Here is a 25,223-nt window from a genome sequence, read left to right as displayed (position 1 = left end):
TCTGGCACCGACTGACAAGGTCAATTTACCATAATAGTAATATGGCACTGAAAGTTTAAAAATGCATCTATGGATGAGTAAGCTGTCCCCAGGAATCTCTACTGATTGTTCCTCCACTGAGGTAACTGGGCATTATAACAGACAGATATGTGGTAGGAGCACAAGACAAGATATTGTAATGTACAGGTGTATAGTTGTTTTCCTTCTCTATTGGGGTACACTAATCACTATGGGGGGTCGGTATGTGGTGAGTACACAGAACAAGGTGTTCAGAACAATACTGTACAGGTATATATCTGAGTGTTCCATTCTCTATTGGGGTACATTGGGCACTATAAGGGGTAGATGTGTGGTAAGTACACAGGACAAGGTAAATTTACACAGTATTTTTATTACACAGTATTTATATAGCGCCATCATATTACACAGCGCTGTACAAAGTCCATAGTCATATCACTAACTGTCCCTCAACAGAGCCCACGATCTAATGTCGCTACCATAGTCATATGTCATTAATGCAGTCTAAAATCATTTGTATTTTTTTTTTTTAGGGGAGAGGGGCAAAAAATAACTGCATGTTTTTGGAATGTGGGAGGAAACCAGAATACCCAGAGGAAACCCACACAGACACGGGGAGAACCTGCAAACTCCATGCAGATAATATCCTGGCTGGGATTCAAACCTGGGACCTAGCGCTGCAATGGCCAGAGTGCTAACCACTGAGCGCCATACAATAAATCTGAATGTTCCATTTTCCATTAGGGTACATTGGGCACTATAGGTGGTAAGGGTGTGGGTAGTACACAGGACAAGGTAAAATAATGTACAGTCTATACACCATATATCAGTGTTCCATTCTCCCAGTCACCATATAATATTTATCTCCTCCCTGCCCTTGTATTCCGGGGATATTTCAGCCCACCATCACATATATCCCCCTCCTCCCTGTCACTCATTCTGTTCCCCAGTAGGTTGCAGAGTCATGGTGACTGAGCCGGTGTTCGGTGCTCAGTGTCAGTCACAGCACCATGCTACGTGCTACGTGCTGTCACATTGCCCCGCCACTTGTACGTCGTCACTAAGCAGCGCCCCAGAAGCTAGGCCGTGATTGGTGAGCCGCGGGACGTCAGCGGCGCGCTCCTGTAGGCTCCTGTGGAGGTCGTATTGTATGTATTAGTGTTATGTCGGCGTAGGGATTTGTGGGATCATGGCTCACCGCTGCCTGCAGCTGTCAGGGCTATGCCGGCCTGTGAGCCGCGCTCTGCTCCCTCTCGTGCCTTCTAGCCGGCACCCCGGGGCCTGCTGTATGAGGAAGGTGAGTAATGACCGTGGCTGGGGCCAGGCTGCTCTCCTGTACTTTCCTTCTGACGTCCTGTCTGTTCTGCTGGCTGTACACAAGACAACACACTGCTTACACACAGATAAGTTATGGGGGAAAGGCTGCTGCATCTCATCCATGCCATGTGTTTGTCAAGCATTGGCCTGGTGACATAACATGACTGACATGTCTGTGTTACATCACATGTCATTGTGTGCCAAGGTGAAGGAACTAAACTGAAAAATGCCCAAAACAAAAAACCACACACACTTACCTTTAATCCCGCAGCACAGTCGGAGGTTTCTTCCTTCGGGTCCCGTGTCGTCCTGGTATCCATCTTGGTGCCTCCGGGCGCTGCCTTCTTCTGGGTTCTCCTTCCTACGTCACCGGACACAGGTGCGAGATGGGGTGACATAGGTTGGATAAAAAGCACATGCGTGAGAACAACAAATGTTTCTCTTTTCACGAAAAGGCTCATTCTGCGCATGCCTGAGGTGCTCGGACATGCGCAGAAGGAGCAAACAAGAGCCTCGCGGGATGTGTGACGTAGGTATCCCAGGAGGCTTTGCGCTCCCTTTCAGAATTTGGGGGTGGTACTGCACCCTTTTTCTTATTAAGAAAAGGGTGTTGCACTTAAAAAACAACAGAATTTTTACCTTACATAAAGGGTTGTCTAGAGTTTAGGTACGCTTTAAACTTCTGATGTAACTTTGCAGAGTTAAATATGTGTGCAGTGTTTGGTAACTCTGACAATGTACTGCAAACATATGTCAGCCCTTCAGATGACAAGCTGGTAAATTGTGACTTCGGAAGCAGCAGTAAGCAATCAGTGGTGGATGATTGGTGGGGTTGTAGGTAGATCAGGGCTCTCCCCAACCTCTTTTAGCTGGGCACAGCACCCGGCACTTTTCTGTAAGATCACAATACAGGGCTGCACCCGCCTACATCTTCTTCCCACCCAGCTTAAAAACGTTTGCCGGTTGAACACTGTAGATGTTATTCCTGCAGATCACATTGTTTTCTGTTTACATGTGTTGGTGTTATGCAAGATTCTAAATGTTCAGTCTTAAAATACTTCTGAGAGTCAGGATTCCCCTCCATTGTTTTCTAGCTGTTGGTAGTTTTCTGAAGATGACACCTGGATCTTACATTACATTTATGTGTTACTTGCAAGTTTCCAGTTTCGGGGAAACAATGCTAGATAAATTCTTCAAGTCAAAGCTCAGAGTTGGCATGAAGTTCCTGTGCACTACTCCACACAGAATTTGTATTTACAGTCTACACAATAGCATGTAATTGTTGCCAATCACATCACTGAAATCTCTACCATGACATGAAGTAGCATTAAAACAGAACTCCACCCCTACCTTTAGTGGGCCAAGTCTTCTCCTGTACTGAAATGGCTTCTGAAATATGTTTTCTTTGAGGATTTGCATGGCTGGGTTCATGTATGTTGTTTACTTAAGAAAGCAATATCAACAGTATAGAGAACAAGAGAGGGAAAAAAATGATCCACTGCCAGTATCTTGGCGCCGGATACAACAGAATGTCCTGAAGTTTTGTCTAGTCCTTTCCTTGATAGGTTTAGCTGCGCAAAGGGACCCTACACAACGGGTCTAATTTATTAAAGCTTTCCAAGAAGATAGACTATCATTGGAGAACCTGTGTGATCCAGCAAACCTGGAATGGATTTCTTCAAAGTCATATGTTAATAGTTGGCAAATGTTTTCATTCTAGGATCAGATCCCTTCCAGATTTGCTGGATCACGCAAGTTCCCCCATGATTTAATAAAGCGAACCGAGACTGGAGAAGATTGACTATCATGGGAGAACTTGCGTGATCCAGCACATCTGGAATAGATCTGGTCCCAGAATGAAAATATTTGCAAACTATTAGCATGTGATTTTGAAGAAATCCATTCCAGGTTTGCTAGATCATGCAGGTTCTCCCATTTCTCCCATGATAAATCTATCTTCTCCATTGTTGAAAAGCTTTAATCAGGCACAATATTAGCAGGTGGTTGTAATATTTTGTCTGATTATTATATGATGGAGTGGAAATAATTCTGATAGCTTCACAGAATAGAGTTCTGGCTGTAAAGATCACTGCATTGTATGAACTGCACAAAGTACAACAAATATTTACACTGCCATTATACACTACACACACAATTTATTAATGATGAGTAACAGTATACTATAGGCAAATGTTTGTCTATCTGCTGTATGTTTTACATGTTCTAATGTTGTAAGTGTCTATACATCCTTCTTCTGTTTGTTGATGAAAATAATGTTACCTGTCATAACACAGGTTCACTTTAACCTTTGTCAGCAGCCATTCCCATTGGTATGACAATGATAACTAGAGGTCCTTTAGTGAAAGCTAGATGTTAGTTATTTTATATTTAATTATATCAGTGATTTCATATTGAGTTATGTGTCTGATCTGCAGAAACACAGATGTCTAGGACATTCAAATGACTTACATAAAGTGTTGTGTAACTTGGTTGTATAAGCTACTAAGCTGAAATCCTAAGATGTTTTGTGTTTCAATCATTTTTATTAAGTGGTTAAATATATACCAAGGGAGAAAACAGTCAAATAATAATGAGAATTACATCAGTGATGGTACATAAAATCTGAAATCAAGACAGATAAAAAAAATCCAAGCCGTTTTATATGTTTTGTTCAGTTTAAACAGTATGAGCAATGCAAAAAGGAAAATAATTCTTTTAAAGTACTATAAATACCTTTTTCTTTTTTTTTTATCTTCGGGGTCCCTCTCATCACATTTTACTGTATGGAGTTTAGGCTTTATTGCCTTATATAGATGAAAGGCAGTTTATTAAAGCTGATCTCTACACAAAAAAGTTACACAATAATGTACTAAAGTAAAATAAAAAAAAAACATGTTTGTTTTATATAACTTTCATTACATAATTCTTTAATTTCTCACCATAATTACTTTAGTCCTCATAAAAACCCTAACTTTAGAACTGCATATCCTTAATGCCCTTGGCTGCAATCCATGCCCGTTTAGAATGACTTCATTTGAAAGCACATCATTTTGGATAGAATACTGTAGCAGAAGCTGTTTTTTATTATTGCATTTTAATGGGCTATTTATTTGTATCTGTTTATGTTTGGCTGGAGTTCCCCTTCAACTCATAGCAGGCAATTTTCAGTGTTCCACAAGTTTCTATGGTATACATACATACAAGTATAACATTTCAATTCTCCTAGTGTTTTTCCTACTGACAGTTTTGCTTTTTCCAGTTCATGTGGGTTCGTATAATCAATGTTAAATGTAAAAAATACTATTCATTTAACCTACAGTTTGTTGCTCTCATGTATTCTGTTTTTTATATGAGTATTTGTTCATTTAAAATATTCACATGTATGTTTATGTATTCATTTGGTCTTGCAGGATCTGTCGCATGTAAAATTGATTATATGTATTTCAGATTCAAACTCAAGTGAAAAGCTTGCACCGGAATACCTTATTGGCAAAAGTGTTAGCTGCATACACAAGGTTCTGTGCTCAGCCTCCTAAAGGTAAGTCATTCATTGTTGGTAAAAATGTTTTAAGTTAAGCCATTTTGCTTTTCCTAACACTGAAAAATCTATATATATAAAATTGTATGTATGCATGTATGTATGTATGTATGTATGTTCCACCATCACTCGAAAATGCATGGAGACATATGATCCACCATCACTAAGAAACACGTGGAGAAATTTCAACCAAACTTGCTAGATATATGACTGAGACTCATGTGAGTTCACCGCTGATCTTTGTGGAGCGATGTGCCATGTGTCAGATGGAATTGAACTGCAGACTTTCAGCTTTAACTCAGTGGGTTAAACAAACAGATTGCATACAAATGTGAGGAACTAAAGCCTTTTTTTACACAATCATTCATTTCAGGGGCTCAAAAGTAATTGGACAAATTAAAAAGCTGAAAATAAAATGTTCATTTCTAATACTAGGTAGAAAACTCTGGCAACTTGCTGGCAATGACAGCCTGTAGTCTTGAACTCATGGACATCACCAGATGCTGGGTTTCCTCCTATTTATTTCTCTGCCAGGTCTTTACTGCAGCGGCTTTCAGTTGTTGTTTGTGGGCCTTTCTGTCCGAAGTTTAGTCTTCAACAAGTGAAATGCATGCTCAATTGGGTTCATATCAGGTGACTGACTTGGCCATTCAAGAATATTCCACTTCTTTGCTTTAATAAACTCCGGGTTACTTTGGCTGAATGTTTTGGGTCATTGTCCACCTGTATTATGAAACGCCTCCCAATCAATGTGACTGCATTTAGCTGGATTTGAGCAGACAGTATGTCTCTGAACACCTCAGAATTCATCCGGTTGCTTCTGTCCTGTGTCACATCATGGATAAACACTAGTGTCCCAGTGCCACTGGCAGCCATGCACACCCAAGCCATCACACTGCCTCCGCCATGTTTTACAGATGATGTGCTATGCTTTGGATCATGAGCTGTTCCACACCTTCTCCATACCTTTTTCCTTGCCATCATTCTGATAAAGATTGATTTTGGTTGAATTTGTCCAAAGAATGTTTTTCCAGAACTTAGCTGGCTTTTTAGATGTTTTTGAGCAAAGTCCAATCTAGCCTTTCTATTCTTGAGGTTTATGAGTGGCTTGCACCTTGTAGTACACCCTCTGTATTTATTTTCATGCAGTCTTCTCTTTATATGGTACCATTATGGTACTTTATTGGATATCGATATGCCTACCTCCTGGAGAGTGTTGTTCATTTGGTTGGCTGTTGTGAAGGGGTTTCTCTTCACCATGGAAATGGTTCTGCGATTATCCACCACTGTTGTCTTCCGTGGACGTCCAGGTCTTTTGGCGTTGCTGAGTTCACCAGCGCTTTGTTTCCTTCTCATGATCTAGCAAACTGTAGATTTTGACACTCCTAAAATTGTAGCAATTTCCCGGATGGGTTTTTTCTGCAGCGTAAGGATGGCTTGTTTCACCTGCATGGGGAGCTCCTTTGACCGCATGTTGTCTGTTCACAGCAAAATCTTCCACATGCAAGCACACCCCCTCCCCCCAGGTCTTTTATCTGCTTAATTGATAATGACATAAGGAAGAAATTGCCCACACCAGTCCATGAAATAGCCTTTGAGTCAATTGTCCAATTACTTTTGAGCCCCTGAAATGAAGTAACTGTAAAAAAAAAAAAAAAAAAAAGGCTTTAGTTCCTCACATTTTTATGCAATCTTTTTGTTCAACCCACTGGATTAAAGCTGAAAGTCTGCAGTTCAACTGCATCTGAATGGTTTCATTTAAAATTAATTGTGGTAATGTACAGAACCAATATTAGAAAAAAGTTATCTCTGTCCAAATATTTTTGGATCTAACTGTATGTTTCACCATCACTCGGAAACGCATGGAGACATTTCAAGCAAACTTGCCATACATATGACTGAGACTCATGTGACTGCACCGCTGATCTTTGTACAGAGCTGTGCTATATGTCAGAGCTATATTTGTATGTATGTATGTGTTATATATATATGTGTGTATATGATCACAAGGAGACTTTTTAATCAAACTTGCTAGACATATGACTGAGACTCATACAGCGCTGTGGTATGTCACTGGTATATTTGCATCTATGTATGTGTGTGAGTATGTATTGCTTAGCACAGTGTGCCTTTTGCTTATATTTTTACATACTTTTTTGGACTATATTATAAGATCGCAATGATTACTTTCAGTAGGGTTTGTTTAGAAATTTAGTTACAATTATTTAACCATGTTTCTAAGTTCGATATTAGACTAATAAATATACTAAGGATACAAAATTTCTATCAATACATAGGCTACTTCCCAATAGTATATAGAGTCATTTACCACCATATGTTTGTGACCTGAAAATTATGTACTATATTATAGAATTATGTGATGTTTAACTGATATAACTATGTACTATATAATTTATTATTGTCTGAATTCCTACTCACACATGTAAATGTACCCAATTGATATCTCTAGACCGCCTTTGTCCAAACAATACCCCTGAAGAAGCCAATACAGACAAAACGTGTCGGGTGAAAAAAGACTGACACAGTTACAATTATTTGTGTGTAGTTGTTGATGTATAGCATGGACATCCTAATCCCATTATACTACAATGGGCCCTGGATGTATCGATTGGATGTAATTATGTGTGAATAACCTTCTTTAATACATAATTATTACCTTTGGCCATCAAACCCCTTCTGTTCTCTTTCTTTCAAAATGGGTGGCTATGACCATACATTTTCTAAATACAATAGAGAGAAAGAGGTTAATCTCTAGAAATTTAAAAGGTTTTAGTTTGATAGTTGATTTTCATGAAGTCATATGCAGTTACTAGCTGAGATACTAACCTCTTTCATCATATTTTTCTATTCCTTTTCCATATGAAGCCACAGCATTATTACCAATTAGTTCTAGAGCAGCATGTGGTTTTCAGTTTCTGTATTTTGTTCTGTCGGAAAAAGAAACAAATGTAATGCAATCCAAGAATTTTGCAACCAATTCCCACATTCATCTAAAACTCAAACTTCCTTAAAGTATTTACTATTGGGTACAGCACTTAATGTCGCCCCAAATTGCAAGCTGAGCATATCACTAAAATATACTAAAGTCTTCTCTCTAAGTAATGCTGCATTGATTTTTGTTGATCTGTTTGCTATTTATTTAGTAAATGATGCTGCACTTGCACCAAGAGTGTCAGGTACTTTCTCAAACAGAAGCTGCTGAAATTGGTCGCATTTAAAAGCAATTTTCTATTCCAGGCTATAGGTTAGATGTTTTTATTTTGTAACATGTTTTATTTTAATTAAATGGTAAACAAAATATCTGCTTTAAACAATATTTTTTTTCAGGTTTTGAAAAATACTTTCCAAATGGAAAGAATGACAAAAAAACAAATAATTCCAAAGTGGAGCTGAAAGGTAAGATTGTCTCCTGAAATACTGAATGAACTAAGTTTTATAAATCTAGTGCAAGCTTTTAGACTTTGACTCCCTACCTGCAATTTTATTGCTGGTTAATGAAGCGAAACCGAATTACTGGGAGTAACGCTTTGTTTTACAACTAGAATGGCAGCTTCTTTCAGTGGCATTGTAGACAATTTTGCTGTTTATGGCCCAGCTTCAACCTTTGGACAGATGGCCCGGAAGGAACAAAGTATGCTCAAACCATAAAAAATTTCCATTATTGTGTTTCAAAATTCATATGAGATTCTTCCGAAATATTGTCTTAGCCACCAAATTCATGTTGTTACCTTGACCAGGCCAATCTGTCTTTGATTCATTAGTCCATAGCACAATGGGTCTGATTTATTAAAGCCCTACAATGCTGGAGAGGATACACTTTTTTTAGTGAAACTGAGTGATCCTGCAAACCTGGAATGAATTTCCTAAAATCATTTGCTTTTTGTTAATTAATGTTTTCAATCCTGGATCAGATTCATTCCAGATTTTTTGGATCACCTGGCTTCACTGATAAAAATGTATCCTCTCCAGTCTTGAAGTAACGGTGGAACACTTGAAAATAAAAATTCATGAAATTAACCCCTCTAGCGTTCTAATTCTGTCCATATTTTCATGCAAAAAAAATTACATTTTTTTTGCATGGAAATTTATTTTACATTGTAGGCTATAATTCTTAGGCATAACACACTGAAATTTGTCCAATATTTATTAAATTTAATAATTGAACAAATTAATTAAAAAAAAAACATAACATAAACATAACAAAAAAAATAGTGAAACTTAATATATACAGTACAGTATCTTGTATAAAATATATTATATGAAGATTTCTTTGTATTGGACTCAATACAGCTATTTTGTATTGAATCCAATACAAAATTATTTGAATTTCCATGCACACATACATACACATGCACCAACTTCACCGGGAAACTCCGGAGAACGCCTCTGCAGTTCACGGCTGAGGATCTAAGAGGGAAGACGTGTCCCCAGGACCTGCGAGCACCAGCAGGACGTGGGGAGATGACAACAGAGAAAGGTACGGGTTTTTTTTATGATTTATAGTGACCCCAAGTGTGACTCGGGTTTACCGATTTTTGGAGGTAAAATCACACTCAGTATTACCGCTAAGGGGGGTTGAAGCGGTTGTAATTTCAAATGACAAATCTGTATTTAAATTGTACTTAAATTGGTTTAAACTATGTTAAACTGGGCATTTATTGTAAAACATCACCTCAGTCTGTAGGTACTGTTTGAATTAAGATTTAATGTTTGCCTGTTCAAATATGTTATTCAGTTTCCATGGATCTATTGTTTCAAATGTATATTGAATTTTTACAATTAATACTGTTACTAGTATTGTATTTCTAAATTTTATTTTATTTTTTTATTTTTCCATCTGTGAAAATACTAAAGGTAATGAAAGGAATTCCTCGGGTGGAAGTGGGGACTCAGGAGGAGGTGGCAAAAAAGGTGGGAAAAAAGATAAAGATTGGTGGACAAAGATTTCCAAGGTATGTTTCTTTTCTTATACTGCTATTTTTCTTTTCCTTAAATGTTTAGTGTACTTTTGCAACACAAAAAAACGGATCAGCATAGCAAGAAAACAAAGTAAAAAAATATCCAGCACTTTTAATTTTGGAAGTAAACAAAATCTGTAAATCCCTCTTCATCACAGGTCTTGTTGCTGCACCTAACCAATTTATCACTTCTTAATCTTTATATAAAAAATAATTTATTCGTATTATCACTTTGTTATAATATTTTGCTTCACAGTTGCTAGAACTTTGCTTACAGAAAAAAAGTTGTTTTAGAATAAAATATTTCATGTAAAAATTTACCATCAAATAAAACTCTTAATCTTTTATTTGCAGGGGGATTTTCCTTGGGATGAATCTCAGTTTCGAAGCTACTTTCTGGCCTCTTTGGGGGTTTGGGCTCTTGTTATTTACTTCACTTTCTTAAGGAAGACTCCAGTAGAGATCACATGGAAAGACTTTGTTAACAACTACCTAGCAGAAGGCATGGTGAGTAATTTAAGTTTTAAGTTTTAATTTAAATTTTAAGTTCAAAAACAAACCTTAATTTTAAAGAAAAACAACATCTGCAGTAATAAATGTTTGGTTGTAAAATGTACCTAAAATAAATAGTTGGACCTACTGAATACCTACCTGGTGGCAGAAATAAAAAGGTGTAATTGTTCAGTGAGTTTATGTCAGCTCTAATAGCTCTGTAACAAAGGCAATTTTTACCTTTACCAATAAAATTGTCTCTAAAACTACTACTGCCCTTTCAGGAATTAATGTGTGTGTAAAACCCACATCATATAACATGTAACATTGACAACCATAACCAAAAATCTATCTTTTGTAAATTATATATATTTTTTTAATTTGACTGTGTGCTTTAATTTATTCTGCAGTTTACCTGGATAGTCCTTCCTAAGTGTAGTTTTGCCCTTTTAATGCTTAATCTGCCTATATTTTGTCTTCCCTGTTTCCTCCATTCTGTTGTTATTCCAAACCCTATTTTAGATCCAGGGACATCATCATTTAGGACATGCATTTCTTTGCAGTGCAGCATATCATGGTTGGTGGTATGGGCTGGCAGGGTGCTGTGCTTCCTCAAAACATAGCAGCCTGCCTAAATATACCTTTCAACAGCCCTTAGCCTTAATGAAAGCTGGGGACTGACTGGTAGAAGCATCAAAACTCTTTAATGAGTGGATGGGAGTCTGGAGGAGTGAGAATTTTGTAGGTAAGTAGTGTTTGCATGCAAACTGCCCTAGGTAATGGTCACATGCAATGCAAAACCTACATGAATAAATCCTGAAATTCAATAAATGCAAGGGTCAAGTCAGATACAGTAGGGCCCAAGAGCACTGGGCTAAATGACACTTCTTCCCCTATTGGCCTTCTTGTTCCTGCTTCAAACTGTTCTTTTTTTTATTCTGTTTTCAATGTATTTTATTAGGTATGAATCATTTTTACTTTATTATCTGTAAAATATGTTTGTCATTATACCTGTTCTCTGTATCTTGTATGATAGCGTTACATACCATGTTCCAAGCTGGCGCTAATTTTGCACAAACATTTTACGATATGTATTCATTTCATAGGTGGAGCGACTTCAAGTAGTAAATAAGCGCTATGTGCGTGTTATCCCGACATCGACCAAGACACCTTGGGATGGGGTAATTTTAATTTTATTATGTAATTGTCAGTTTTAAATTAGTATTGCTGTGAAAGCAGTGTTTTTAAAACTTTGTTATTCATACTGCTGCAGAGCTTCTTTTTTTATAAGATTAGTTGGCCTTCTCTTCACTCTCTCCTGTTCTACAACATCCCTTTAATTGACTGGTGTCCAAAACTGAACTACATATTCCAGATAAGGCCTGACTAGTGTTTTGTACAGGAGCAGGATTAAATCTCTGAAGTTTTTACCTCTTTTAATATATGAAAATATTTTGCTTGTTTTAGATATTGCAGCCTAGCATTGCATACTAATAATTCTGCAATCTACTACCTACAAATCCTTCACCAATAATAACTCCCCCAGAAGTTACCCCCCTTAGATTGTATTAAGCATGCATGTTGGTAGCCCCCAAGTGGTGCCTAGCTTTACCTTAAAAATTAGTGTAATCTGTTCAGTTGATGATATGTTGCACTTTTTTGTTTTTGTTTCTATTTATAGAATTATGTCTGGTTTAATATTGGCAGTGTTGACACTTTTGAGAGAAATTTGGAAACCGTACAGCAAGAACTTGGAATTGAACCAGAAAAGAGAGTACCTGTGGTGTACAGAATTGAGAGTGATGGGTAAGCCTAAAGCTTAGCTTTCATACCAATTTGAAGTTTTTAATTTTCTTGTTTTAAAGAGTTTTTCTGGTTTCAAACTGAAAATATTAAATATCTCTACATGGTTACCCCCTACCACCCCTCCTAATTAGTGGGGCCTTCCTGCCCAGAAGCCCTTTATTTAATGGAATCCTATTTCTTATCCATTCCTTTTGTAGTGCTCTGCATTTACAAACTTTTGCTGAACCACAGTCCTAGGTAAAATCCTACCTTGGCCGCCAGGTTTCAAAAGATCTGCCAAAACATTCTATTGGCCAACCTTTTGTGCTTCTCTTTCCTTTTGGGACTTAAAGGCATTGGGTCGTGTAAGCATTGCTCTAAAAATATTATTCTTTAACTTTACAACCTACATTACTGTTTGCTAGCTGGTCCAGGGGTTATCACCATACCAAGACACAAATTGTCTTTACTAACTGGCTGCACCTTTTTACAAATGCTTCTACAGAGTTCTAGAATTTACCCCTTTTTAAAACCATACCTTACCAGGGCAGCAGGAAAAAAACGTTTTGAAGGAGAAAGCCCCAGTTATTTCCATCATTTGTTACAAGGCAAAACACATTTTTCTGTTATGTGTTGCTCAAAAGAGTATCCTCACATCCCCTTAAAGAATGACTATGAGAGCATCCCTGTGTTGGTGTCACTCATTTACTTCTCTTATGTCATGCTTTTAGTTTTAATGTTTCAATTTGTTTTGGGGTTGTTTTTTTTTAGGACTTTTCTTCTAAACATGCTTCCAACAGTCCTCATCCTTGGCATCCTTTTTTATCTCATGAGAAGAGGACCTGCTGGTGCAAGAGGTGGTCGTGGTATGGGGGGTCTCTTTAGTGTTGGAGAGACAACTGCTAAAGTACTTAAGGATGAAATTGACGTCAAGTTCAAGGATGTGGCAGGATGTGAGGAGGCAAAGCTTGAAATTATGGAATTTGTAAATTTTCTTAAAAATCCTAAACAATATCAAGATCTGGGAGCCAAAATTCCAAAGGTAATATAGTTTACTTACAATTTATGTTTATTTTTTATTGTTTGTTTATTTTATTGAAATGTTGCTTTATTTGTTTGTCCTACAGATAATGGCCCTGATTTAATAAAGCTCTCCAAGGCTGGAGAGGGTACACGTTCGTCAGTGAAGTTGGGTGATCCACTAAACCTCAAATGAATCTGGTCCAGGATTCAAAACATTTGCTAGCAAATAGTAAATGACTTTGAAGAAACCCATTCCTGGTTTGCTGGATCACCCAGCTTCACTGATGAAAGTGTATCTTCTCCTGCATTGGAGAGCTTTAATAAATCAATTCCAATGTGTTTTGCCTTTTTTATCTGTATGTTTTATTGTTGTACATATTGAAACCCTGCACATAAAGCCCAGCGTGTTTCAGAGCTTCAAAGAAGCAACCTTCATCAGGACAGGGCTCTGGAAATGTAGTTTTGGATGTGGGGTACCAAACTATCGACGGCATAAATATTGACTGGAAGCAGATATCCAGAATCTGCACAAATTCCCTTTGTGAACTACACAGAATATTGTCCAGACCTTAGCCTTATCTGCTTCCCTAAGTTCTAAAGACTGTTATTTAGCGAAATGTGGGAACTGCCACTTCTAGCCTTCATTTGAAAAATCTAGTGGAATACCCATTGTAGTAATCCACTAACTTTAGTGCTTCCTGTGTAGCGTCCCAGAACAAATTTGCATATTAGGAAAGTCAGTGACTTCCTTAACTTGCATGCTTGGCTTTGATAATGACGCAAACGTATTAAAGCAAATAAATGAGCATGACAGCTTAACTTGAGTGAGTAACCAGCATGTACATAGAGAAAAGTCAGGCTGTCTGTTTAATTCTGAAAATATATAATTTTCTTTTTATAAGTACATGCATATCCTATGGCTTTACTCATGAGAAGCCCATTTGAAAACATTTTTTAATCCATCCAAGTTGCAATTCTTTGTTTGATCAACAGTAGCTTTTTTTTTTTTTTATTATTGTTGTTTACTAATGTTTCACATGATAAATGTAAAATATTACGGTTTGAATACAGCTACATATATATATTATTAGTAATGTCCTTGGTAAATATATTTGTCATTCTACAAATTTCTATGCATCATACTCTTGTTTTAACTTTTGGTCTGTAAATATGTTTTCTGAATTCCTAGGGTGCAATTCTGACTGGTCCTCCTGGCACTGGAAAAACACTGTTGGCAAAAGCTACAGCTGGTGAAGCCAGTGTCCCTTTCATTACAGTCAACGGCTCAGAATTTCTTGAGATGTTTGTTGGCGTAGGCCCAGCGCGAGTGAGTTCTCCACAAAATCCAATTTACCATTGCACTGAATGTTCTGTTTCTGCCCAATCCTGTTTATTGGGTAGTGATTTGATATTATCACACTAATAATTTATGATATGCATCATAGCAGGGATGTAATAATAGATTTTTAATTCCTTTGTTGCCTGCTTTAAAAACACACATCAAGATTTTAATATATTTAACAATGTTTCTCAAATAAATGTGTTAACTTTGTTTATTTGATATTTATGTGGCTCTTAATATTCTAGGTAAGGGACTTGTTTGGCTTGGCCAGAAAGCATGCTCCCTGCATTCTCTTCATAGATGAAATTGACGCTGTTGGTCGGAAAAGAGGAAGAGGAAACTTCGGAGGCCAAAATGAACAAGAAAACACACTGAATCAGCTTTTGGTAGAAATGGATGGTAAGTCATTCAAAAAAAGGTTAACAAATAACTACTGCTTTCTTTTGTCATGATTTATTAGTTAATACATTTTACAGCAAGTAAAATTTTTTTTTTTTTTTTACATTTTTGGACTTTTCCATCAGTTGAATGGGGATAGATGAGTATAGGTGTCTAATGACAGTGATATATAACAAGCAAGTAATGTTCTACATTATAATTTGTATAAAATATAATAAACTTACTTATGTACTGTATGTTAAATTCTAATAATGAAAATAATACGAAGCCCTTTCATCTTTTTAAATCCTGTCAATAATAATATTTTACCTGTCCTGAACTACTAAAGTAAATGGAGTTTCATTTTTGGCTGTACTGCTTGTGACACTGAAATGTATATTTAACCCTCTTGGTTTCAATATATGATGCTATTTGAATTTGTAGAGTTTAAATTTAAAAAGTGCATTTTGCATCAAAATGTATATTATACTTATAATATGTAGGCTAAATTCCAGACAAAGGTGAAATTCTGGTATTAAAAGCTCCTATGTATGTTAAAGAAATCAACTGTTATGTGAGTGCTTTTTTTTGAAGAACATTTGTGCTGTTCTCTTTCCTTAGGTTTTAATACCACAACAAATGTAGTTGTGTTAGCTGGCACAAATAGACCAGATATCTTGGATCCAGCTTTAATGCGACCTGGTCGGTTCGACAGGCAGATATATATTGGTAAGGCAGATAAAAATAGATGATAACATACATTTTGTAACATTTTTGTAATTTTACTAACTACTGTACTCTCTGTGTTTTCCAAATAGGACCACCAGATATCAAAGGCAGAGCATCTATATTCAAGGTTCACTTACGACCTTTAAAGTTAGATACAACTATAGATAAAGAATCCCTCTCAAGGAAATTAGCTGCTTTAACACCAGGGTTCTCAGGTAACAAAGAAAAAATGATCATAATAGCTTTGCAGTAGCCTGTTTATACTTTATAAATATAACTTGTACATACACTTATAAAATACACTTGTACTGCAGACCAGTTTCCTATCTATCCACACTTAGCAGATATAAGGATGAAATATTCGAGACAATTTGAGGTATTTTGTAATACACCTTGGTATGATACGCAAATCCTACTAGGTCATGATCATCTTACTCATATTTGATATGGGGGAATCCCTTTCTATTTTATAGTGCTTTATTTAATATATGTCATGGAACACTATGACTGTTCAGATCCATGCTCATTATCATCAATGATCCTTGGTATGTTGTAATAGGCTCCATAGAGTATATCCTGAAGTTTGTTCTTTACACAACTCTCACTGCTATTTTAAATAAGTTAATTTTCAAATGTATCTGTTTATGTACTTTTTGACTAATATCGTGGGTGTTGTTCTCATAGGTCACTTCCGTCTTCCTAGTGCAACATTAGATGGTCAAGAGACTGGTGGCTTTCTTATTAGACTTTAATGTCTTTAAATAGTCAAGTTGTAATATTTTTAGTACAGAAGTGTGGTCATTCCTAGGATGATCCAAAAATCAATATAATGTTATGTGATGTACAACTTTTTTTCAGCCAATACTTTTATAAACCAGTTCTATATTTCTGATCCATACTAGAACTAAAATATTTCATATTAATTTGTTTCTTTCTTAATACACAGGGGCAGATATAGCAAATGTGTGTAATGAAGCTGCTCTTATAGCTGCCAGACACCTTTCAGACTCCATAAACCAGAAGCACTTTGAGCAAGCCATTGAGAGAGTAATTGGAGGTAAGTTGCTCCACACTGGGACTTGTAATATCCCACAGATAAATAAATAGAAATTATAATTTCTTTTTGAAATTGGTTCCAATGACAATTTACCATCAATCACACTAAATATATATACAAGCTGGATTCTTTGAACAGTAATGTTATAATCCTAAGGATAGGTTAGCTTTAGCTAATATTTATTTATTCATCCTTTTGTCAAATTAGGAGGCACAGGGTTTTTAAAATTGTTAAGTTATATCACTGTCTACAGGCAGATTGGACACTGGCAAACTGTCGAAAAATGTCCCTTTAATCAGTGGAGTGTTGTGCACACACACTATGCACTCCTCCTTACCAACAACGTACAAAAGAAAAAATCTCCCTGCTGCTTCTCCTTTTACACAAATCACGTGAAACGTCTACCCTGATCTGTTCCTGCCATTTGAGCCTTTGACTTTGAACATTTCTGCCAGTTACCAACTTACCACATAGCCTGAGTACTTAAAGCCTTGCTACCTTCCTTGTGTATGTGTTATGGTTACTGCACCTGCATCATGTCTAAATCATAGGGGGTATCCCCACTCCACTAACTGTTCACTGGTGATTACCCAACTGATTTCTGGCTTGCAAAGATTGCAATTGTGCTACTGCACCCTACCCAACAGACTCCGCTTTAGCTGCATCCAAACCATATCCAGTGGTGACTATTTTTCATACATGAGTCTCTCATGTCGGATGAAATGTTGTCCTGAGGAGTCGCAATCTTTTGCTATCAATCCCAAGTTGGAGGAGACTGTTTTGACCCTTATTAGTGGGGTGTACACCATACTAAAGCTGTAGGATCACTTACTAGTGTGTGTTCAGCCTTGGGTCCTGAACAACCTTCCCTTTGCACTCACTAATAACTAATAATTAGAAACCCTATAATCAGGTTTTAGCTCTTCCCAAATCCTTGATGTCAAGATTTTTTGTCTTAACAAATCACTATTTTGGTACCTTCTTTTATGGACTCCGAAAGATACTGGCATTGGGTTCAGCGGATTTTTCATTTCACCTTGTTGTTGCTGTAATTCTACTTGTCCAGATCACAGAATCTCACTGGTGCCAGCATTGACCCACAAATCATTGACTGCATGCATCAGATATCTTTGGTTCTAGACCTAAACTATAATATGTTACTAGAAACCTCCCCTTCTGCCTCACATTGTTCTCTTGTCACTCTTGTCTCTTTGGTTAATGTGCTGTCAAATTTCTTCAGATCATTTCTAAATGTTACAATCATGGACACTACTACCAGAAAGAGTTTATATATTTCCCAATGGAAAAACTCCAAAGATTAGTCTTGCAAATCAAATCCACTGCATCTATTTTGTCCCTAAAGCATTTTTTTCTTTACTACTACTTGCTTTACTACCACATTGAGACATTGAGACCACCCATTCTCCATAGAGTTGACCTTGGTTATAATAATCTTTGTTTTATTTAAAGTATTTTGCTAGGGAATGTTTTCTCAAATAAAATCATATCTTCATTTTTCAGTTAGGGTTTACAGGCTCTGCGTTCATGCACTTTCGGGATGTGCATTTAATTTTTCAGATCTGCTGGGTGCAACTGTAAAGACACAACCTACTGGGTGTTAAATGTAAGGACACAACCTGCTCATGGCCATTACCTTCTTGGGACCAGGCCTTGCCCATGAGCATGGTTTAATGTACAAGGCATGAAGAAGCCAAAGGCTAGGATCTGTAACCTTGTCCATCTCTGAGCAAACAAGAAAGTCATCAAATACTTTTATTGCCATCTGTGATGAGGAGACTTCTGATAGTAGTAAAATGTGGGTAGTTCATATAACACTTAACATTCTATGGTAAACTTGTTTTTTAGAGATGCAAAGGCAGCTTCTAACCTTTTAAAAATGCTGATTACCTGGCGTTTGTTGCTACAAACCAGAAATTTGCAGATCTGCCTTCTTCTTAAGAGACAACATGCTTGGTATAGGTCAGCAAGTCAAAGCTAGAGAAAGCTTTTATCCAGAAGGAGGTCAACAATTAATGCATCCATATTTTTCTCTGTAATGACAACTTTCCTTTAAATATCATCTTATTGTGCAGGTTTAGAAAAAAAGACTCAGGTTCTTCAGCCTGAAGAAAAGAAGACTGTGGCTTATCATGAGGCTGGGCATGCTGTGGCAGGGTGGTTTTTGGAACATGCAGATCCTCTGTTAAAGGTAAACTACACAGCTTGACTGAGCTGTATCTACTTATACAGTAGTTCAGTACACTTATTGTCTTACACAGTTATATATTCTAATGTAATTATTTTACTGCACTTATTGTGGTCATGCCCTGATCTTTTACCCTTACCAAAAAATATCCAGGATCCTTTTGTCTGCAAATACGTTTCCCACACTGGTAGGAAGAACATCTTATATATTTCTTCCCTCATTCAAAGATGGAAAAGATCATGGCAGGATGTTTAAACCTTTATTGCAAGAGAAGAACATAGGGAAGAAAAAATACAGCTAGGAGAAGCATGTGGTAAACATATATATATATATATATATATATATATATATATATATATGTTTGCCACATGCTTCTCCTAGCTGTATTTTTTTGGTGGTAAACATATATATATATATTTTTTTGCACATATATCTTATTCCTTGTTCTTAGAGAAACATCTGATAGTCTACAGCAAGTCTTCATGTATAGAAGAGAACAAATAAGGACACAAAATTTTGTAAACACGTGTTTTGTTTGTAATATGTAAAGAACTTTGTTTGACAAGTGAACTAGTAATGTAAGCACACACATAATCACACTTGTGTCAATATGATTGTGGTTTTCATGATTAAAGTAAGCTGTTTTTGTAGTTTGAATATATGTATTTTTGATTTATTCTTTTAGTGGACTTGTTCCCAGAAATGCTTGTTTGTCTTCCAGGTTTCTATCATCCCACGAGGAAAGGGATTAGGCTATGCACAGTATTTGCCTAAAGAGCAATATCTTTATACAAAGGAGCAGCTGCTGGATCGAATGTGCATGACACTAGGCGGTCGAGTCTCCGAGGAGATTTTCTTTGGAAGGATTACAACAGGAGCACAAGATGATCTAAAAAAAGTGACACAGAGCGCCTATGCACAGGTATGTCTATCTTTTCTTTCTAAATTCAGTGTCTGTATAATGTCTACTGGACACGTCCTAGACCTTTGGAAACATAACTAGCAAAGGTAAGGCAGAACTGTACACTTCAATGCCTGCTGGACCATATTATCCAAGCTCAACAAAATATGTACATTACCTGTGTCCTTGACTGTAAATTGACTGTTTTTAAATATTGTGTGTCTGTCTCTAAAGGGTAGATCTTGCATCTAGCTCTTCTATCATTTAAAGGCAAATTCAATAATGTTTGTAACATTTGTTTCAAAGGTTGTCCAGTTTGGAATGAGCGACAAAGTTGGCCAAGTTTCATTTGATCTCCCTCGTCAAGGGGAAATGGTATTGGAAAAGCCTTACAGCGAGGCAACGGCAAGACTAATTGATGATGAAGTCCGTAAACTTATTAACTCTGCTTATGAGAGAACTGTGCAGCTCCTGACAGGAAAGAAATTGGATATTGAAAAGGTAGGCAGCTGAACAGAACTTTGGTAACAACTGTCAAGGTTACAGTGGTGAAAACTGAGAGTTATCTGAGACAAATATCTATAATTGCTTTGGACTAAATGTACATAGTAAAAGTTTCTTACTTCACCCCCTTGCTCCTCTGTGGTGCTAGAAGCATTACCCTACATGAGTATATGTAATATAAAAAATAATATCTAAATATTTAAGTACCCACAAGTTAAGGTATGTATTCCAAGGTATGACTCATTTATAGAAATGACAGGTTCTGATGTAGGTCGCATATTACATTTGACTACTTTCTGTTTTACTTGTGATCATGGCATTAATAAGGCCTGTAAGACAGGCTTTTGTTTGCTTCAAATATCATTAGTCCTTGATGATGATGATAATGATAGTGGTGACTTAAGTGATGTCTATTCATTTTTTCCCTTTTTTTTTTTTGATAAATGTTTAATGATCCATTCCATTTCCTAACTTTTAGATTGCTCTCCGACTGTTAGAAAAAGAGGTTCTAGATAAAAATGATATGGTTGAACTACTGGGTAAAAGACCATTTGCAGAAAAATCTACATATGAAGAATTTGTGGAAGGCACTGGTAGCTTGGAGGAGGACACAACACTGCCCGAGGGTCTTAAGGACTGGAATAAAAACCGAGAAAAGGATAAAGAAGAACTGAATGATGAGCAGACAGTTCGGCATACCAGGGGAGGAATGCCATTTTGAGTGGCTATATGACACATTGAAAAGAGTAAATGCTGTTTTTATTATGAAGACTTGTAACTGGACTTGTTTTCACTAAAATAAAGGCATACATTTGTATGTTAAACAGGATTACCAGGCTGGTTCCACACTCCCAATAAAGGTCATAAAAAGATATATCTGGGTATGTGATAACCTTACCTTCCACTATTACAAGGTAAACTTTTATTGCATAAAAGTATTACATGTAAGTATTTTAGTGCTACAAAAATGTTTTAGAGCTATGCTCTGTTTATATAGATTTAGTCTGTCACCTTATTTGCAGCTGTTATCAAAAACCTTATCACTATTGTAATTACAGTGAAAATATTCTTAAATATTCTTATTTCTTTAATTTAAAAAAAGAACACAAGATATTATTATATTGTCATGGTTATAGATAATCAGTAAGCCAAAAGCACTTAATGGGGGGAGGGGGGGTCATGATTTTAATGATGGGGAAGATTGGAAGTTGAAAGTGTGGATGTGGATATTGCATCCTGTAAATAAATTTGAATTTATTATTATGTATAAATGTTTCTTGGAGGAAAGCTGAAAATAAAAACAAATTTGGCATCATAAGAGGAAAACACATACATTTTTATAGAAGTTAATCTGTATTAAAAGGTTTGTCACAGACAAGCACTAAAAAATCTCTGGGTGCACAGAGGTTGCAGCATGCCCCATAGAGCAACTGTGGGTGTGGCAAAATCATTGGCACGGTTACAGTTTTTACAATTTATTAGCCCTAGTTATTATTACCTTGTATTTATATAGTACCAACTTATTATGCAGAGCTTTACAAAGACCATAGCCCTATCAATGTCCAATTTAGAGGGGAAGGGAATGTTTTTTGATTGTGGGGTGAAACCAAAGTGCCCCGAGGAAACCCATGCAAACAATGGGAGAATATACAACTTCTATACAAACACACAGATTGTGTCCTAGCCGAGATTCAAATCTGGGATGTAGTGCTGCCACTGAGCTAACAATGCTGACCACATGTGTTTTAATAACCAAATAATTGTGTTTTAGGGAACCGGGAGACACATACATTACGGTCAGATCAGAGTGCAATAGAGCTATGCTGTGAAAGGTCCTCTAATCCTGAACCTTTTGTGGGACTTTAATTAAGGTTATGTCATCTCTCTGTAGGTAAAGACCTCTTATGACACAGTTCTTTGTTCTGGAGAGGGCTGGTTAATCAGTGTAACCAATCAGTGAACTTTTAATGCGAGTCAAAGAGGGATCTCATGAAAGAGCGGCGTCCGTTTAAGCTTTTCAGCAACTTACACTTACCTTTGTATTGCCCTTTTTGCTGGCTGAATAAATAAGACATCACCATTTACTGACAAAAATCAACAAAATATCCTATACCAGACATTATGGAAACTGTTGAGCTTTTTTTGTGACCTTTTCCTGTTACTGGTGCAACATTGCCTTTACACATAAAGTTGGAAAATAATAAAGGCATTGAAATAAATCATAAAACATAAATGTATGTGGGAAAAACAAAAAATGGAAGTTGTTTAGTAATGAAAGTAAAACTAATAAAAACTAGACCAGCAAAAACTAGCTCCAGCAATACAATGATAAAGGTGATTTCTTCTCTCTCTAAGTACCTAGTATGGAATTGGGGGGTCAAGAGTTATTTTCTTCAGTGTGCAAACTTCCATCCAATGACAGGGATATATTCAGTCTCTAGGTATGGCTTGTGTGCAGAACTGTTTAGGGCAGCTGCAGCTCTGATTGTCTGTGGGCTTGTTACTGACCAGTCACTGGTCCTACAAACAACTAGTCAGCTGCTGGTGCTTGCTGAGTGGCCAAACTTCTGAGCAGTGATGAAGTCTTGCTTTCTTTTTTTTGGCCATCTCCATGAAAACAATGATCATCACTGGCAGGCCTATTTTTAGATCCATTGTTGGTTTGTAAATTTACAGATGGTTGGCAACCCTACCTGTACATAAAAGGTCCCCTAAAAATTCCCACTCAGTCTTGATTTTGAAATAAAAACAAAAGACTAAAATTTGCCGGTCAGTAAGATTTTTTTTGCCAAAAACACTTTACCTGCTAGAAATTTTTCTCATCTTTGAGCACAGAGTGTATGTGAAACCTCTCACACCTCTTGAGGAGAGCGGAGTCAGAGGTAAGTGTACTGTAATGAGCTAGTATGCTTATTATGAGACCATGGTTTAATTCTAATTTTAATTTGAAACTCTATGCTCTGTTAGCTGTTTCTTTGTAAAAGTATGTAAACCCTGTTAATAAAACTAAACTTTAGTCTGCACCTTAAAGTACCCTCAACCCCCGTTTATCTTCTAAACAGTTTGTTGTCCTTGCTGTGACAGCACAATGGGCCTTAATTTTTAAAGCTCACTAAGGCTAGAGAAGATGCACTTTAATCAGTGAACCAGGGTGGTCAAGCAAACTTTGAATGAACCTGGTCCAAGATTGAAAACATTTGCTAACAAATAGCAAATTACTTTTAAGAAATCCATTCCAGGTTTTCTGGTTTACCCAGCTTTACTTATGAAAATGTATTCTTTCCAGCTTTGGAGAGCTTGAATAAATGAGGCCCAATAAGTCACAACCCTTAGCTTCTTTGTGTTGCTGTTGTACCATGGCCCACTACACTACTTTCTGACTTCTCTGACTCAATGGCAGCAGAATAGTATACTTTAGCACAGAAAGGGGATCCTAGACCACCCCAGAAAAGTCATAAAGTCTGAGACTAAATGACAGATAGGACAGAATACAAATAGCTAAGGGGAGGGCTGGATAATCCTTGTAGTACTTCAGACAGCAAACAACAGGCTCCTGATACCTGCTGCAGTGTCCAATGGTTGTGTGGAAATCACAGTGGGCTGGGAAATGGGACTAATCACTTTTCTCCCTGGAGAGGACTATCCACAAGTGTCCAAAGGTCTCATATAAACATTATTATAATATTATAATTTTAGGTAATTTAAATCTGCTATTTTTATGAAATATTGTCTGTCAGTCATGCTATGAAGGTTCTTATACAAGCATTTCCTGCTATAGGGTGACAATACTTCATCCTTGTCCCCTAATTTTGCTACTTGAAGTGGCTATTTTAGCACACAGACAGGAAGCATCTGCTTCTGAGTTTTCAGAAAATCGGTAGCGCTAAAAAAAAGAATGAAAAAAGGTGAAAAAGGTATTTATTTCAGAAAAGCCGGTGCACATTTAGTCAAACCATAAAAGCATAATTGAACTCTGCTGGTGCCCAAGGTTTTGCAATAATGTGCGAATATGCACAACATATTTGCACATATTAGCAGACTTACATGACAAAGCTTCCAAGTTCAATGATGCGACAGCCATGAGGTCTCTGACACCGATGCTAAAATCTTCACTGAGTCTTGTTTCTCTAGATTCCAGTTATCTTTAATGGCCAGGTTAGAATGACATTTCTTCATCTTGGGACCGCATTGAAGTGACCTACGCTTATGTGGCTTAGTGTGTATCATTGGAAGGACAATAGAATTATTATTATGGTAAATAAAGCATAATTAAACACTTTTTGTGCACTAAAACTTATCTACCTGTTTGCAATTCTTTCTAGAATATACACTAAGCCTACTGTACATTTTTGGTGTACCTCTGTGCTGGAATTAATGGCTTTTTTGTATTTTGCCAATCATCCTTATGAAAAGTAGTTGTGTTCATAATAAAAGCGGCCCAACATCACTAACCTGTTTTTTGTAGAAATTATATTTCTACACAGCAAAAAATTTACTAGTAGGTGTAGTAGAGTCATTGAAAACCAACAGTCATGACATGCATGCTGCTGATCCTGTGTAATTAACCTCCTGGGCAGTTCATTCCTGTCCGGATTTATGTCTAAAAGCGGTACATTGTTTTTCACGAAAATTTATTTTACAGTATAATATATTAGTATGAGTATAATGAAGTTTGAAACACAAAATCACGTCAAAATAATACATTTAATAATTTTTTTAATTTATTTATTATTTTGACATGATTATGTGTTTCAAACTTAATTATACTCATACTATTATATTATACTATAAAATAAATTTTAATGAAAGACAATGTACCGCATTTAGACATTTAACTCCACCGTATTGCATTCCATTCAGTTATTTTGTATTGAATGCAATACAAAATAATTTGAAATTCCCGCCGTGCCCCCAACGCAACGGCCACACGCACTGACGTCACCTGGAACTCCAG

The 25,223-nt window shown here is 36.7% G+C and overlaps 1 protein-coding gene across 1 annotated transcript; it reads left to right on the top strand.

Annotated features, from left to right (window-relative positions):
- The first annotated feature begins 1,103 nt into the window (after positions 1-1,103).
- On the top strand, positions 1,104-21,143 carry AFG3L2 (AFG3 like matrix AAA peptidase subunit 2). Its single transcript, XM_072411465.1, has 17 exons — positions 1,104-1,315; positions 4,783-4,873; positions 8,222-8,290; positions 9,749-9,846; positions 10,207-10,359; positions 11,451-11,525; positions 12,026-12,150; positions 12,901-13,171; positions 14,342-14,479; positions 14,740-14,893; positions 15,494-15,601; positions 15,691-15,816; positions 16,548-16,658; positions 18,752-18,867; positions 19,586-19,786; positions 20,072-20,266; positions 20,748-21,143. The coding sequence occupies exons 1-17, from the start codon at positions 1,208-1,210 to the stop codon at positions 20,988-20,990; spliced, it is 2,382 nt and encodes a 793-aa protein (XP_072267566.1). The 5' UTR covers positions 1,104-1,207; the 3' UTR covers positions 20,991-21,143.
- Positions 21,144-25,223: the final 4,080 nt, after the last annotated feature.

Source organism: Pyxicephalus adspersus, chromosome 5 (assembly GCF_032062135.1).
Source record: "Pyxicephalus adspersus chromosome 5, UCB_Pads_2.0, whole genome shotgun sequence".
Classification (NCBI taxonomy): Eukaryota; Metazoa; Chordata; class Amphibia; order Anura; family Pyxicephalidae; genus Pyxicephalus; species Pyxicephalus adspersus.
The sequence above is the reverse complement of the archived record's forward strand: the minus strand, read 5'-3'. Positions and strand labels throughout refer to the sequence as shown.